The sequence below is a fragment of the Passer domesticus genome, chromosome 5 (genome assembly GCF_036417665.1).
Source record: "Passer domesticus isolate bPasDom1 chromosome 5, bPasDom1.hap1, whole genome shotgun sequence".
Classification (NCBI taxonomy): Eukaryota; Metazoa; Chordata; class Aves; order Passeriformes; family Passeridae; genus Passer; species Passer domesticus.
This window is the reverse complement of record NC_087478.1, coordinates 45,264,740-45,281,794: the sequence shown is the minus strand read 5'-3', so window position 1 is coordinate 45,281,794 and position 17,055 is coordinate 45,264,740. Positions and strand designations below refer to the sequence as shown.

At 38.8% G+C, this 17,055-nt stretch overlaps 1 protein-coding gene across 13 annotated transcripts in view; it reads right to left on the bottom strand.

The window, feature by feature from the left end:
- Positions 1-17,055, bottom strand: part of ANO4 (anoctamin 4) — a 175,945-nt gene that overhangs the window by 20,951 nt on the left and 137,939 nt on the right. For all 13 annotated transcript variants that reach the window (XM_064419859.1, XM_064419858.1, XM_064419860.1 and 10 more), the window contains 4 exons: positions 13,261-13,343; positions 7,857-7,997; positions 5,618-5,782; positions 1,998-2,034 (listed from right to left, as the gene is read on the bottom strand). In XM_064419859.1, the coding sequence (XP_064275929.1) occupies positions 1,998-2,034; positions 5,618-5,782; positions 7,857-7,997; positions 13,261-13,343 (426 nt within the window). The remainder of the gene's footprint in view (positions 1-1,997; positions 2,035-5,617; positions 5,783-7,856; positions 7,998-13,260; positions 13,344-17,055) is intronic.

The following is a 17,055-nucleotide window of genomic DNA, read 5'->3' as shown; positions in this document are numbered from 1 at the left end:
GAAAATCCTCCTGGTAATTCTTTCATGGATTTGCCCACATGTATCAGTGGAGTGCCACTGCATGACTCCCCTTCCTTGTCCTAGGGAGCTCGTCACAAAAATCCAAGAACAAATATTTTTCAGTGGATGGGCTAAGGCAAACAGGAAAGGGGAACACATATTCTTGCCTTTAGGTACTGTTCCCTTATTCTCAATCTCAAGAAATATCAAGACAGAAGTTAACAAAACAATGTCCATGCCAACACACCGGTTCCATATTCTGGAACTACTTTCCAGCTGTCAGGAGCTGGTTGTAAGCTGACCATTGCTGTGAGCAGGAATAATCAGAGAAGTGGAGTTGCTAATTGTGATTCTGAGTATCATAATGATAGTAATCATATATTGCTTCCAAAACAGCCTCCAGTAAAGTACTAGAAGTACAAAAAGGCAATAAACTTCATTCTCTTTACTTAGAGCTGCCCTTTCATTAGATGCCAGTCTGCAGGAAGGGCAAGTTTGACTGTAACAAGGTTGCTGCAGCTGAAGCTTTGCTCACATGCCCATCAGAGACAATGGTGATGCTCTGGAGGAGCACAGATGTGAGTTCTGAAAAAGGTCATGTAAAAGATGAAGAAGGACATCCTCAATGTTCTCAATGTTGTTTTTCTGCCAGTCCTTCTTTGAGCTTATTATACTGATGAAGATAATTCAGATCAAATCAGTTCTTTAGGCCACCAGAATAAAAATTACAAAACCGTCTGAACAGGATTGAAAAAACTTGACCTGCTGAATTTTTATACAAGTGCTTTCGGCAAAAAGCAGACCTACCCTGATGACAACCTAAGAGAAAGTAATCAAGCTTCAAGGTCTCTAGAATATATCTTACTGTCTGTCCCCAGGCTGTCAGGACATAGCTTGTACAATTCACAAACTTGAAAGTTGTATTTCTCAACTGTAGCTAGCAGATATCTTCTCCATGGATACAGGAAAGCAAAAATGTTTTAAAACTACAGCATAAAAATGAGGACTCTCAGTTTACTAAGAAACAAAATAATAAAATTCTATTGTACACAGATATGTTTTGAACACATTACCAATGACTTCTGGGATGTAGAAAAGTCCTGCGAGTAGCTAAAATAAATTGTTTCCTTTGAGCATCAAAGCATCAAAATCTGCCCATCTGGTCCAAAATAATTTACTGAGCATCACCAATGTACACAGATTTCCAGGAGCTCAAAATAACCTCCTCAAACCACTTGTATATGTGCAATAATATGGTTTGCTTAATAGGCCTTCAGCCAGAGTCTCATTTCAGGCTTCTTGACACTAAGGAGCCCTTGCCAATTGCCACCAACTGCTGCAATCTTCTAAATATATCAGGATCTCCACAGATCCTGTCTGAGCCATAGATATATGAATGACAGCCTGTTGCTAACCCATTGACAGTGGATGCTCTCCTTAGAAAACACAGGTTTCCTCGCTCTAGCATAAAGACTGCCTTTGCAAGTGAGCTGAAAGGATCACGGAAATTTAGGTGTAGGTACAGTTGATGATTCACCTAGTCATTTTCCCTCCTTACTGCCCTTCTTAAAGGCAAACGTTTGATAGGCATTCAGCACCTTAGTTTTAAGTTATGGATTTGTTTTCCAGAAGTGACTCCCCTTTTCCATGTTTACAGACTCTGGAGGTTGTGAGTGCTAAGTCTGTCTGAAAACTCATGCCTTTTCCTCCAAGGTAAAAATTTTACACGCACTTATATTAAACAATTTGTTTACATTCTTAGATGGTAGGGGGTGGAAACAAGAACAAAGATGGAAGATTTTTGTCCCCCTGGTTGAATGGCATAGTAGTTTAGTTTATATACCTTCTTATTAGAAACTTCAGAAAAACATTAATTCCTATAGACTGCAAATTAGTTAAGATTTTTCATATTTATACAGACATTTTGAATTTTATCATGGTGTATGGACCAATAAATCAGTACAATATTATTTGATTTTATATTTAACATTACTCACCTAAATTTGTCAGGAAAAGGGCAACTTTTTCATACAGCTGTAACAGAGAAGAAACACCCTCTTAGTTACATGGCTGGCGCAAAAATGTAGAACTGCTTTCTAGGGAGAGAACATGTTAAATCTGACATGCAGATAATTTCTGTGATGTTCTGATAATGGCAATAAAACTACATAATAATACAGCAATGATATAATCAAACAAGGAAAAGTAAAGTTTTTATATCTAGTGCTCATCCGTGATATATGGAGAGGAAATGCTGTCACTGTCCCTATTTTATATACAGAGTGAAAAAGTGTGAGGGGACTTTTCCAAAAAGAAAAGCAGAAACAACAGCACGACTGAGATTTTTATTTTAGTTATTTATGGAACATTCACCTCACAAGGAAAAAAATCACCCTAGAAGAGCATGCTATGGTATGTTGGATATGATGGTTATTTGGAGCTTTTTGGTTTTGCTTGGCACTTTGGTGCTGAGAGGAAAGACACAGTGGGGACAGGGTTACTTCAGAGAAAATCTCCAGTAATCCCTACCACCAGACACATTTCTTACTCTGACCCAGTGTCATTTTTCTAAATCCTAGCTGGTACTTTCTGCACTTTCAGGTACCATGCTCTCAAACTCTCCAGGAGACTCCAAACTTCATTAAGATTACAAAACTAACCTGGAGGGTTTTCACAATCAGTATATGCAAAGGAGTTTTGAACCTATTACCTACATCACCAACATCATCAGTATTTGAGTAAAGTAATACAATGATTTCCATTTGTTTTAAATGAGTCTGGAGCTTCTTCCTACAAATTGCTAAATGCCCTTAACTCTCACTGTTGCCTGCAGGAATACAAAGCTCTCATATTTCAGGCTCAAGTATTTACTTACTCCTACATTGCATATCAGCAGAGTTTCTTTTTATTTGCAGTTATCCTTAGAATCTCTTGCTTAAATTGAGTTATGTATTGTTTACAGATCCAACTGCCTGTTTAAGAGCTGAAGTCATCCTGAAATCTCTCATCCGTGTTAACAACCACTTCATGCTTAGAATAGCTTTCCACTGCCTTTGGAGTAAATGGTTTTGTTTCAAGTAATGAAAAAGTTAGTTTCTTCTGGGTTTAAAAACATCTCTTAAGGGCAACTGTAAACATGATAAATGTCTGGGTCATTTATATCCTGATCCCACCAGGGAGTGTGGTTTTTTTACAAATGTTCACTGCTCTACAAAAGGGTTTGTTAAAATTTCAATTTGTTGCTATTCCATTTGGAACAGTAAGATTATGTTAGAGATTCTGTTAGCAATGTTTGGATCTAATTTTCTGCTACTGTCATTTATCACTACTACCCTCAAGGGGCCCTGTTTGGGATCATATTCTGTTCACTGTTCGTATTTTCCACAGGCAATATTACTGGAATTAACAATTTTTACATAGCCTAGGTAAAGCTAGTGATTATTTCCTGGTCAGGCTGCAAGATTGTCTAGGAGACATCATGCTTGAGGCTCACTTACTGTTGTCATGATGGATGTGTCAGAATAGGTACCTAGTGCTCAGAATGTCTGGTCTGGAATTTACTTGTGGTCTAGACCCTTCCCCTGATGCTTTGAGAGGCTGTCAACTTGTATCAGAATCACTGCTGGTTTTCAAGGTTTCTAGCAGTGAATTCTCTACTGCTATGCACCTCTTGGTCCATTCTGCTTTTATTACTGTATCTTTTCTTGCTCTTCTGACACTTTTCTTGAGTCACAATTCATGCAGGATTCTACTACCTGAATTGCTTCTGGGGATTTTTCTTCTCCCAGAAGAAATCCCAAGATTGCCCTTCAGTAAACTACATTAATCCATCATGGGAAGCAAGGGATTATGCTCCTAAAACCTTCCTTTGAAAAATTCCTGCAGTTTCATATTTGGGGATCTTTTTCTTCCATGAGCTATATCCAGATCTAAGGTTGTGATGTTTTTTGAATGGTGATGAGTATGAGGCTAGAGAAACCCATCTTAGCAGTGCTCCATTTATGCGATAATTTTATGAAATAAAACAAAGTTTCTCAAAAGGCACCTTCAAGCAACCTTCTATTATTTAAAATAAAAATCTCAAAGCTGTTAAATTCTTTGGGAATGAAAAAAAATCATTTGTGTAATGTTTCTTTGTTGCTGCTTCACTGCATATACAAGGACACACTGAGAGCTTTAAAATGGATGTTGCACTGGCATAGATATATATATAGTTTTCAATTTTTTATTTTATGCTTATTGTATGCTCTAGGTGGAGTAAAGAAAATCCCCAAAAGCTAGAGACAAAACTCAATAAAATGTAAAAAAAATAACGTAAAAGAAGAAAGCCTTCAGTACAATCTCAGACAGAAAACCAGCTTCCTCCTTTCTGTCCTTTCTCAGCCTATAGTCCCACCTAAGGGAAAACATAGGAAAAACAACAGTTCTGGATAGACTGTCTTAGTCACTAATCCAGTCTTGCCTTCTTCCTTCTTCAAAGGAAGAAGCAAAGTCCCACAGCAAAGACTCTTGGAATTTCCTGCCATATAAAAAAGAACCAGTCAAAAAGAATTTTTAGATTATGGAAATGCTTGGATATTGCATAGGAAAGAAAGAAGTCTCGAAGCCAGCCTTGGAAATGAGCAGACCTGAAATAACATCTCATCTTTTTCCTAGAAAGTAAATCAGCATATCTCCTGGAGTGAAGCCTAACAAGCTGTTTGCAGAAGATGCTTGCTATTGAGTAGGCAGAGATACACTCTGGCTCCAGTGCCTGTCTGGTTTGTAGCTAAATCCTTCTTCCCCTCAAAGTCATTTTTATAATGTCAGTTGACAAAACCTGATAGTGAAAGGCCATACACGTCTTGCCAAGAGCAACAAAGAGCAAACGCATTTTTATCAGAGCAATATACAGGAGTATCAGAATCTCAGTGGAAGGAGGGAACTCATTCCCCATCCACTCTCTTATTGGGACTGTTGCGACATAGAAATTCCATTTTTGTCTTTGTCCCAAGTCTGGTTCCAAACCAGCCCACAACAATACCTGCCATCAGGCAGCCCCCCAGGCCATGTCTCTGGTGCACACTGGCAATGATTTGGGCAGCTCTGGAACAAATCACATCTGCTCAAGCCTTGTGAAGCTTTCAGCTGAAGAGAGTTCTGCTTATGGACATTGTGTCTGTATATGCATATCCTCACTGGAAAACTACCATGACAGCTGAAATTGGAATTACTGAAAATAGTGTAAATAAGAATTTAGCTTTGTCACTATATTAAAAAAAAACCAAAAAACAAACAAATATCAACACACAATTAAAAGAAGAGTATTAATGAAGTGGACTGAAAACTGCATACATATAAAAGGGAACTAAGTGGGAGAGGATAAAGCAGGGGTAGGATCATGTCTCCCTAAAATATTTTTGGAATATTCAAACATAATTTACATAATATTTTGGACTTGGAATTGCACGTTATATAAATAGTGAATGATGTCCATAAACAATAATTTCATGTCTGGCTTAGCAAGACACTCCACTCCTGCTCAAAAAGGAAATGAAAGTATTTGGTTGCCTGCTGACTGAGATACTTACTGCTTTGGTGGCTTAGGTATAACTTTGGATATGTTAATTTTACTCACCACATTCAGTAGCATGATGATGCAAAAGTTGATGCACACTGCAGTCCCTGTAGTTGCAACCTGAGAGTTATTCCTGATTAAAGCCCACTTAAAGGCAGCAAAAGTGCTGACAGTCACAACACGGTAAATAACAATGCCAAAAACAGCAGCAATCACCACACAGATCTAAAGGAAGAAAAAATCAGAGAGAAGAACCTGAAAACTTCCAGTGGAACAGGAGTTATTTTCTCCCTGAAACTCTCAAAATTAAATTAAATGAAAGACTTTAAAAGTGCATTCTTTTTGATTCCAGAGGAAGGTTTCAACATGATGATTTTTCTTCTTGATAAGTTTATTTCTCAAAATTAAAAAATCACTGAAAAATATTAAAATAATTTTTAGTTTTAAACATTTGTTCCTCTTCCTTAGCATTAATGTTCCTCTTCCTTAGCATTAATGTGGGAAACAGTATTGCCAGCTCTGGGAATTAGAAATTTTCCTTATCTGCACATGAGGTGCAAAGGCTAGCCGCAAACTGCTGTTGCAGCTCGATGGTATCATACTTGGGATAGGATTTTGTGATCTGATGGACTTCACACTTCACACTTATGTTTACATTTGTAAGCATTGCCCCAAAACCAGCCCTGCCAAGCCAGCCTAGCCAGGTGTTTCTTCCTACAGAAAGTTCTGGAAAGAAAGAAACAAAGTTCTGGAAAGTTTCTATCTAGAGAAGGTAATCAGTTCAATTGCACTTGTGATTTCTTCTCTGATGAAACTTTCAGCAAATGTGACACTTAGAATGAGAAAACCACAGCTGAGCCAGGCTGCTTAGTCACTTAATGTTCCTCATGTAACAGTTGAGCTGTATTATTCACTATACTGTGAGAGTCTATGCTGAGAAATTTTAAGAACTGCTCTAACTTGGAAGTTTGGTAAGTGTATATCTCCTGTTATAGCTGTAATTAAAAAAATATTCTTATCTAAATGGTCAAAAGTGTAGCTTTGTAACTTGCTGGAAGCCCATGCTATGCCAACAATAAAAAATAACTTCAGTGAAAATAATTTTTGTCCTGTTTTAAGTGCTGTTATGAGGCCAATAATTTGTGGTGCATGCAATTCAGAGAAAGGCTACTCTCTCTGGCGCTTTGAGTAAGATCTATCACTAGTCTAAGAAGATTAATGACGGAGTTTGCATAAGGTAAAATACCTCCACTCTTCAAGAAAAAAACATGGAGAAAATACACAAAATATCAGAACTGTAGTATCAATTCTGAGCAGAGACTGCAGTCCTGAGTACATGTCCTCAAGGGCTGAGTCAGGGTGTCCATCCACCCGATGTACCAGAGCACAGATCATCTCAATAATGCTCTTGCCTTTCTTGACCTAGATTGTTTTGGACAATTTTGGAGCCATCAGTTTCTTACTGTCCTCTGCCCTGTTGCTGGGTTAGCTCACCTACCTGGCTCTCCACAGCTCCTGAGGCTGTACACATCTATCATTTTCTTGTCTCCTGGAAAAGCCCCGGTAAATTCCGTGGCAGTCTGTTGATTCCAGACCGTCACTGTGTTTTCAAGACCAGCACTACCATGCCTGTTGTCATGTGAATAACAGCCCACATCTGCTTCACTGAAATTAGAGGATGGGGGTGTTTCTGCAAAAGTGCATGCAGCTCCCTGTTAGGAGAGATTTTGCTGCTCCTTTTTGTTTTGCATAACTAAAGGGATAAATGCATCATTTTAGCCAAGGAACATTGGTTTCTCCATTTTGACTGCACTAGGAATATGAAGTCTCTTTCCTTATCTCCTCAACACACTGAGAAACTAGATTTTATTAACATCATTCAGCACTCTAGGCATCCTATTTATGTTCTCTGGGAAGTTTACAAAGAACAACTGCTTCTCCTATGGCAACTTTCCCCATCGCTCTGCACTGTGTATACAGGCAAGGCTGCCAGTGAGCTAATTCAGCCCACTGGAGCTGGTGCCTAAATGTGATAGTGTCACTATTCTGGCATGTGTCACTACATACAGTGTCACAGGTGTAGCCTTGAAGGAGGGGATTAGCTATCTGTGAGACACAGTGAAGAGTGAACCAGTGTAGGACTTGACAGAAATTCCAGTGATTTGCTATGTAGATTTTCAACATGCATAGAGCTTATTCCACTTTCAAGCAGTCATATCCAATATTTACCTACTCTAGTAGCAGAGATAATGATATTTTTTTTCATTTTCAACTGGTAAATAAATAAAAGTTTTCAAACCATAAAAAATATTCCAGATGCAGAAACGATGAGTCTGCTGCATTTATCTGCAAATGCTTGATAAGGCTCTGGCTTCCCAGATATGGGGTTCATTCGTTCTTTCTTGGAGTATTTGGCTTCAAACTGCGGACGTATTTCCTCCTAAAGAGCAGACAGATAATGTTCACATACAGCACAGCTAGGAAAAGCTCTGTAGGAAACTTCAGATCTTTTATCAGATCACTGTTCTTGGGAATATCTTCGAATTCAGCAGCTGGCACAGCTACTATAAAAGCTGAGCTGGGAAATCAGGTCTCCATCATGAGAACTAGAATAAATTACTGTACCCATAAAAGTAAGTACTGAAAGTATTTAGTAAAATCCCCAATTAGCTATTCCTCTAAATAATGCTCTTTCAAAACTATGTGGCTGCAAGACAAATCGTTTTAAGATTGATACCATAGAATTTTTCAGTCTGACATTATCCTATTGATACTGGAAATTTACAACTAAGGAAAAAAAATCAACCCAACAACCAAACTTCCTTTTCCCAAGCCTAATTGCTGATTGTTAGGCATTTGGTTACGCTTCCATTACTAACAAAATTTCTCAGCATTTGAAGAAGAATCCATGCCATCTAGTGCTGCTCAATTACTTCTTAACTTGGACAATAGTATTAGCAGGAACAACTTTCAGCAGCAGAAATGTCAAAGCCTGTTTTCCATCAAAAACCCTCTTGTGAAATGAAACCTGGGGATTACCTGGGGAGAGATTTGCTATAAAGATATCTGTTTATATCACTGCCAGAAGACAGGATCACCCCTGGTGCACCCTCTGCCCTAACATCACAAAGAGCCACGTGTCCGGTGCCACCTTGTTCCAGTCTGGCATCCAGGACACTGTCAGGGTGAGATAAAGCACCAGGCTGAGCAGATGGACTCTCACAAATGCTGACAGATATGAGAGCACTGTTTGTAGTACTCTACTGTATACTGGAGAGCTGCTCCCTGGTACAGCTGGCTACAAGGGAGCAGACAAGAACCAGCTTACAAATTTCAGTCACTTCCAGCCCTTCAACTGCATGTAACTGAACTTTGACTGACTGAAATGCCCAGATCTTAAATGACTCCATGGAAATAGTGAATGTTAACTGCTCACACAAGTCTTCAGAATGTGAATAAAGGTGAGATATCCTAAAATCATACATCCTTTTTTAAAAATTCCCCACAGAAGAAGGGGGGAAGAAGTCATGTCTCATTCTCCTCCTTCCAAGTTTTGAAGATGCTTTCTCAACACAGTTAATTTCCAAATTCAGGCAGCAACCTGTTAACAAGTTATAAAAACAAATGAAGAGGCATGTATGCCTAGCTGCAATGCCTCTGTAACTAATTATGTGCTTGAGGGAACCAGCCCTACCTCAGCTATACAAAAAGGCTAAGCATGTTTCTGTGGAGGCAGAGTAATACCTTGCTCTTATTCTATTTTGTTCAAGCTGTTCCTGCTATAGCAGGGTTGAAGGAAACTGAGCAGACCATAATCTGGCAGCAGGAACAATGTAAGGAGTATTCTTGTGTGCCCAGGGGCATGAAAAATGACAGAGTGTGATAGCAGTGAAGCAGGGTTCCTGAGAATTTTACCATGTAGATTGTGCAAGGGCTCTGCCAGCTGGCTTGTCATAGACAAGAAACCTTTACTTCTCTGCACCCCTCTCTGAGCCAAGGTTTGATTATTTTTTACAATCTGCAGTGTAGGGAAGTTGTTATCATATCCACATGTCTTAAAATCTCCAGCTGTTGTAAGTAATGTAAATGCTATGTTTAGACATTCTCAAAAAAATTGGAAATCTGGCATGAAACTTTGTACCTGTTTAATGATACTGAGCAATGCCTGGGCAAGTAAACAGTACTGTGTCTGGCTGAGGTTAATGATACAAAGAAGGTGACACTGAAGAACCAGAAAAAACATGCTCCAAATAGCAACAGAAGCCAGATTTCATCTGGAAGTGCCAGGAACTGCACGCAGTTGGTTTCTGTGGAGTGCCCACCAAAGAGGCCATTGCTCTCCATGTCTCCCACCTTGCACCTGGTTTGCAAGAACAGGAAATCCAGATATGCAGGGCTGAAAGAGCCAGGACACTCTCAGCTCATATCCACAGACTGAGAGGCCTGAACATTGCAGGGGTTGTAGTATGCCTTTCTTGGATGAGAATCTAAAGTGGTGAGGAATTCACAAGGTTGCAGATCTGAATAAGTGCAATTCTTCTTTCCATCATCTTCATTGTTTTATTTATTTGCCTTTTCATTTAGAACAGGAGAGTGATAACAAAAAGATAGGAAGCTTTATAAATGGTGGTTTTTCAGTGTATTGTTGCTAGGAATTAATAAAATTCCCTTTGTAGGAAAATGTTATTTTTCAATTTGACAATGGAAATTAAAGCAAGCAAAGGCTAGACACATATTGTTAATAAAATAACAATCTTCATTATCAAAAGCTTGAGATTGAAAATGTTAATTAGAACTCTTTAATGGATGTCTTTGAAATAACAAAAGCAGTCAGCTGATTTTGTCTAGTGATAACTGAATGGAAAGCAGAGAGGAAATTTAATTAGCAGTGAATTTACTAGAAAGTAGCACTTCTAGGAGAAAATTTTTCACCTTCTGGAGTCAAAATTCTTATTGACTTCTCACTGACATACAACTTCCCAATGAAACTCCACAGGATGAATCGTTTCCAATCTACATAAAACAGACCGTTCTCCTTCCTTCCCGTTTCTCACACATGAATAATTCCAACTTTTTCATAAAGGAAACCCTATTGATTTCTGGAATATGAAATATGGAGTAATGTGAATTGCCTTAGACCAGGTATTTGTGCTCTAGAAGAGCTACTCTAAATTTCTTTGCAAAATATCTCCTTTTCCCCCCAAGAATTTTCTAATCCTTCAACAGGTACATTATTGAAATAGTCCCATCCTTCCTAATCCAAGCATATTGTCCTTTATAGCCCAGACGTATAAAAAGATTGTGTAGGTTGAAAATTTGAGTCTTGATCACTGGTACAAGTATAGCATCCCCAGAAGTAAGTCTGCAAAGTGAAGAGGTGGGCTTTGAACCACAGAGCAGGGAAATTATCTCCACACTTTTTCTCCACACTTCCATCTGGAGCACCTGCTTCCAAACTGTGTCTTTCTCAGGGGGAGAGTGCAGTTCCAATGAAAAAGTGCAGCATTGGATACTCAAGCAGAGGAGGCAGTGTCCATTGGGCTGACCCTGAAGGTGGGACTTGCTTAGCTGTGCTGTAGGTGTGGGCACTGGGGCTGCAGCATCTTCTAAAAAGATATCTCTGGGAGGCAATCAGCTCCTACTCTTTGGATGCCACTGCATGATAAGAAAAGGAGGAACTGATGCCTCAAATGCCAAAGAAGTACTGATGTTCTAATTACTGGACACACAAATCTTTGAGAAGCAGCCTGCTGAGTTCCTATGAGAATCTTTAACATCTAATTTGAGAAAGGTAGAATCTGGCACACTGCTTCCTAAAAACCTTCTACCTCCTGCTGTAGAGATTTATAAGATTCCCTCTAGAACTGAAAGGAGGTGCACTGAATAGCTGTGGAACAGGTACAATCACCACTACTCCTGACAGAGGTCTTGTTGACATAGCTTCCTGGAAAAACTCTGGTGTGAGAATAAAAGACCAGCTGACATCAACAGGGAGCAAGTATCCTCTGAAAATTACCAACATGCAAACATCATCTTGCAGGCCAAACTGAAATAATCTGCCAGGGGAATATAAATATGTCTTATTAAAAAGAGAAAAAAAAAAAAAAAGGAAAAGAAAAAAAAAGGGGGAAAGAAAAACAAAAAAGTGAAGTGTCACTTAAGGACAACCTTACCAGGAAATTCAATATTTGTAAGTTAACTGATCAGAGAAGATTCAGGTGGATGGCTTTATAAATCAGCATAATCCCAAATCCAGGTAGGTTAAATGGTGAAAGATGAAGATATATAACATCCCAAACTATAAACATCTGCAAGACCAGGCTTCCTGGGAAAAACATAAAGAGGGTCTCATACTGTACTTTTGTATTTTGTTTGTTTAATGGCGCCTTCTCATTCCAAGGACACAGAGAAAACTTTAATTGTTACTTGGAAATTGCAATTTGTTACAGCTTTTTCTTAGCTGTCAGCATCGGTAGCAGTGGATTTTTTTGCAACTATCCATAAGAAGACATAGTCCCTGCAGCCAATCCTGACCACATGTGAACCTCAGGCAGGACTGCCTCAATCCCTTTGTGACTTGCTAGCATTGGCAAGAGCAGTTTGCTAATCTCAGAAGAGTTGAATCACTATTACAGTATTTCCTATAAACAGGAAGATAGTCCTGGGGTATCACCCAGAACTGACTGCATATGTGCACAGATAACAACGTTCCTGTTGTTATAAAGAAATTTATACAAATTTCCAATTGTGTAAGTTATTTCATGTTATGTTCTTGGGTTGTTTTCTTCTATTTAAAAGAAAATCCTTCCAGCAATTCCACCATTTCATGGCCTCACTGAGCTACTTTGCCTCATACAGACAAAAATCCCATAACACAGAAGTCTGTTTCTCTGCTGGCAAGACCGATAAAAAAGAAAATTTTCCACCAAAGCAGCAATGTAGAGGTTCACCTTCACTGAGACCACTCCAGCAGCCTCTTACCATCACCCCAAGAGCTTCTGTAGAGTAAGGAAAGCAGATTTATAGACACCTGTATGTCGAAATCCCACTGGAGTATCACTTTTTCTTCAACACTCACTGAATCTTGCTTTTCTCCCACATAACAAAGCCTTCTAGTTCTATTTAGACCTGAATTCTCAATCCCAAGAGCATGTGCTTTCTTTCTGGTGACCACCAGAGAGGGAAAGATTAAGGCTATTTTCTGAAGTTTAGTCTTCCCTAAGGGGATTTCTTGTTACAATACAGAATGAATTAAGTCCTCTCTCTCTCTCTCCCTCTCAGATAACCAGCACCTGCAGGTTCAGAAGCTGGTACAAGCCTCAAAAGGTCTTTCCTTCCATCGACACCTTCAGTGACAAACTAAAAGAATGGATAAAAGCTCATTTGCCAAAATTCACAGTACCCTGGGCTGTCAAGAATTTCCAGCTTTCAAAATAAAAATGCATTTCTCCTATAGTGTATTTCTTCCCTGAAATCTCACAGATTAGTTTAGATTTACAAAAGTGTGAAAAAAGAGGACAGTTTGGCCTGGAGAAAGCTTCTTTACATTCCAGCTGAGGAGAAACATCTGAGGAGAAAAATCCTTATTTCATGGTTTATAAAGATTTAAAGAATGAACTGAAAATAAATGCAAAATAAAACCATACATTTTCAACCAAATAATTTTGTATTAAAGACTAAGGAGTATATGTTTTTATACAAACCTCTTCTTCTTCCCAGTCTATCAAGTCCCAGTCATAAGCAATTACTGCTCGCCTTCTTTTCCAAAACTCCAGAAAAACAGTGGCTAGAGAAAGTAGGAAAAAAGATGCAAAATTGTTTTTAAGTCAAGAAAATGTTAATGACTATCACAGAACTGTTGAATGAAGCTGTTACATTATTTTAATTTCTTTGCATAAATGGGTTTCTTTGAACAGCAAATCATGCTGATGATCAAAACTGCTTTCAAAAAGCATTGCTTTCTAAGGATTAGTTTGCTTGCTTCAAGTATGATTGAGGCTTTAGAGATTTCATTTAGTGCTAAATGAGAATGCTTAATTTCTAACCAACCAAGGGAGTGCTCTCAAAGAATAAAATCGTTCCTGTGAGTCATCACTGCTAGATAAAGCAGATTTCTGATGAAGCTAAAGGTTTCTTGGGGCCATTGCACATAATGGAGTAACTTTCTTTCTTTGAAGACCATTTACATTACACAGAAACCAGAACACAGAGGAAGCACAGTCCAGTGCATTTGAAAATCTGTAGAGTACTACTGGGAAAATAGGAATTTCTGGTTTACACCTTTTTAATTCAACCCTGTTTTTTTTTTTACCGTATGTGAGAGTTCATATATATGGTGTGGTGTTTATGTCTGATAATTAAACATTGAGTACTACAGCCCTTATTGATAGAGTTCAAGATGGAGTAACAGACATGAGTAACATGACCGCTATGGGAAGATGACTGGGAGTAAAATTAAGAGAAAGCTGGGAGGTTGTATTCAGATTCTGAACAGAAGTTCTAACAGTATGGAAATTATAGGGTAAAATACAGTTGCTGCTGCCTGGATGGAATGTAGGGAATGTAGCATGCCCAAAACCTATTCCACCATGACTCCCCATATACCCAGCCTGCAAATTTAAGCACATGGTAAGGGGAATGGAATGGAGGGTGGAGCAGAATGGAGACACAGAGGTCAGGCTCTGATGTAATCCTTGCAGAGAGGGGAACTTGATGGTCCTTTGCAGCTGATAAATGGCACAGCACCCGTCAGCCAGGGGAGACAGGAGAAGGTGTCTTGCTGAGCCAGCAGCTGTGGTGACATTGTTGTCCCTGGATGAACTGGGGTCATTAAAACCTAACTGTAATATTAACACACACCTCCATCCCAAAGTTACCCACCTTCAAGGTACGACCTCCCCTCACTGGGCATGCACTTTACATTTCATTGAATGTATCTTTAAGAGAGAAGTGAGAAAATTTTGCACCTATCAATAACAAAGGTGTGCATCACTAGAGCCACTCAAGCTCCATCTAAATGTAAACAAATAGTATAAAAGTAAGTTAAGAATGGGGAAAATTTAGAGAAGACTCCATCATAACTTCTGGAATCAGGGATGGGCTGAACCTGTTTCCTCCAAAGAAATGTCAATTGGTAATAATTGTATTCTATGCCGCTGAATGATCACCTTGAGCCAGGTTTGATTGATTATTAGGCCTTGTCTGGATATTGCTTTGGATACATTTTTGCAGTCAGCTACTGTCACTGTCAATCTTTGAATTTTAAGCTGTCACAATTTTCCACTCACAGTGTGTATATTAGTAAAGAGTGCTGTACCCTAAACTGTGGGTGTGAGTCCTTCAAGGGCTCTGGCAGTGGCCAGCAGTGGCCAATACTTGAATTAAAGTGTGAAGAACTGGGAGGAGGTCTCTCTTCTGCTGTTGGTGTGTGTCCCTGAACAAGTCAGTGGAACCATCCTCTGACCCAGTGGGCAGCTGAGTGGAGAGTCACCATAACAGGACATTGACAGAGTGATCAGACACAAAGGTGTTGGCTTCCCCGGAGCACTGACAGACCAATTGAATACAAAGGATTTGAGGAAATTCCTGCTTTAATATGACAATTGTGCTTTCATTTTGTGATGCAGAGAAAAATCAAGGAAACAGTAATAGCATAATATGCTCATAATCCAAAGTTTAATACTCAGCCTGCTTAAAGTTACAGTGGTGTTAAACATTTGTTTTGTGTAAAGAATAGAGAAAAGCTAATGTTACCACAAATCAATGGGCAGGCTTCCTTTCCCACTGTGAAGTGAAGAGGAAGCCTGCCCTTTATTGTTCACTGAGAAGCAGCAGATTGATAACCAGAGAACATAAACTCTTTGTTCATGAGCTAGCACAGTATCAGCTGTAAAAGTGTCACAATCATCTGGCAATATAATTCACATCCAGTCATAAAAGCTTCTCCTTAATGGGCTGTTTGCCCGACTGCAGCATATTGATAAAAATGGGACCTGATACTAAGCACTGGCATCAGTTTGGCAAAAGTTAATTTTTAGACAGGAAGAACTATGTTTTGTTGTACTAGCTAGTGCAGTGAAAGTATGCTTAGGAAAGGAACACTACAAGCAGACAAGGTAAGGTGTCAAAAGCATGTGTAAGGAAGCAGATATTTGGTTTGAGGGCATTTTCATATATCAGGTAATTGTTTTTCTGCAAGCTGGAATTATGTTACATCAAGTAACAACCACTTTGATTTTAGTCTAATAGAGAGTCATGAGCCTAATGCTTCTATAAGTGTTTGTAATAGTTGCAGTATGATTGGTTGTGATCAGCAAAATCAGTAAGAGCTAATGAGGCTCCGCGGCTACTGAACCACAACATGGTTCATTCCTTGATTTTTTTCCTGGTAGAACTGCTTCTCTTCTAACAGCTCATATTGAATTATTTTTTTTCAGGCTAACAGGTAGTCCTGTACTGTTTGGAAACCTAGGAGGAAGAAGCCTGATTTATTTCTGTGACTTTGTTTCCATTCCAGAAAGCTGCTGGTAGCAGAACTCCAGTAGGTGTTTGAGTCCCGGCCCTAAACGTCTCAGATAAATCTTTGTTGAACAATACTTCTTTTCTTTCTTGTTTTTCCCACACCTGGAGTGAGAAATTTATACCTATTATGTTTAGCACATTTAGCACCTGTCAGAGTAAGTATGGGAAGTTCCTGAAGCTTCTTTAGAGAGTTATTTTCTAATCATTAAGTAGTAAATATGATCTGTACAGTGCTGTTTTAGCTTTCATTCTGTTACACTTTTCTCCCTCTATTCAGGTCAGTATGCAGCTTTTCCTTGCTAGATATTTTAAAATGTTCTATAAATAACTATCTTTGATTGATTCACTGTGCTATTGAGGTCTTCTAAAAGCACAGCATTTTCAAATTTCTCTGCTTATTCTCAAATTGTAGTTTTAACTGCAAATAACCCTATACAAACTTCAGCATTCTTTTCTGACTTTGACATTCAATAGGACACGTTGTATTTTCCCCTTTTGTGTAAATCAGATCCTGATTTTTCTCAAAAATTCCTGCTTGGAATTTTGCATTTCTTATTGGCCTTAGCTCCCAGATCTTTTACTAGCTTTTCCTATACTACGTTTGTCCTACTTCAGAACTCAACCTTGCAGCTGGGTCCTCAATATCCACTTGTACAAGCAGCTGGCTTAACATAATTTCCTCAGATGCTTCTGTAACAAGTTGTGATCTTATCTCGTAATGCAAATGGCCTCTTGTAGGAAATAGCTTTAGTCTGACCTTCTCTCAGAAATCCTCTCTCTATTGTATTTCAGACCACCATTTAATATATCCATCCTGACTCCTAGAATATATTCCATATACCAGGAGTACTGCTGAAGAACATCCTTAAATTCTATCTCCTTGGAGAGCAGATTAATGTGAACATTTAATGCTAGAGGCAAGATTTGTAGAAAAGTAATATCTTTTATTAGACTAACAGATACATACAGAAAAATTG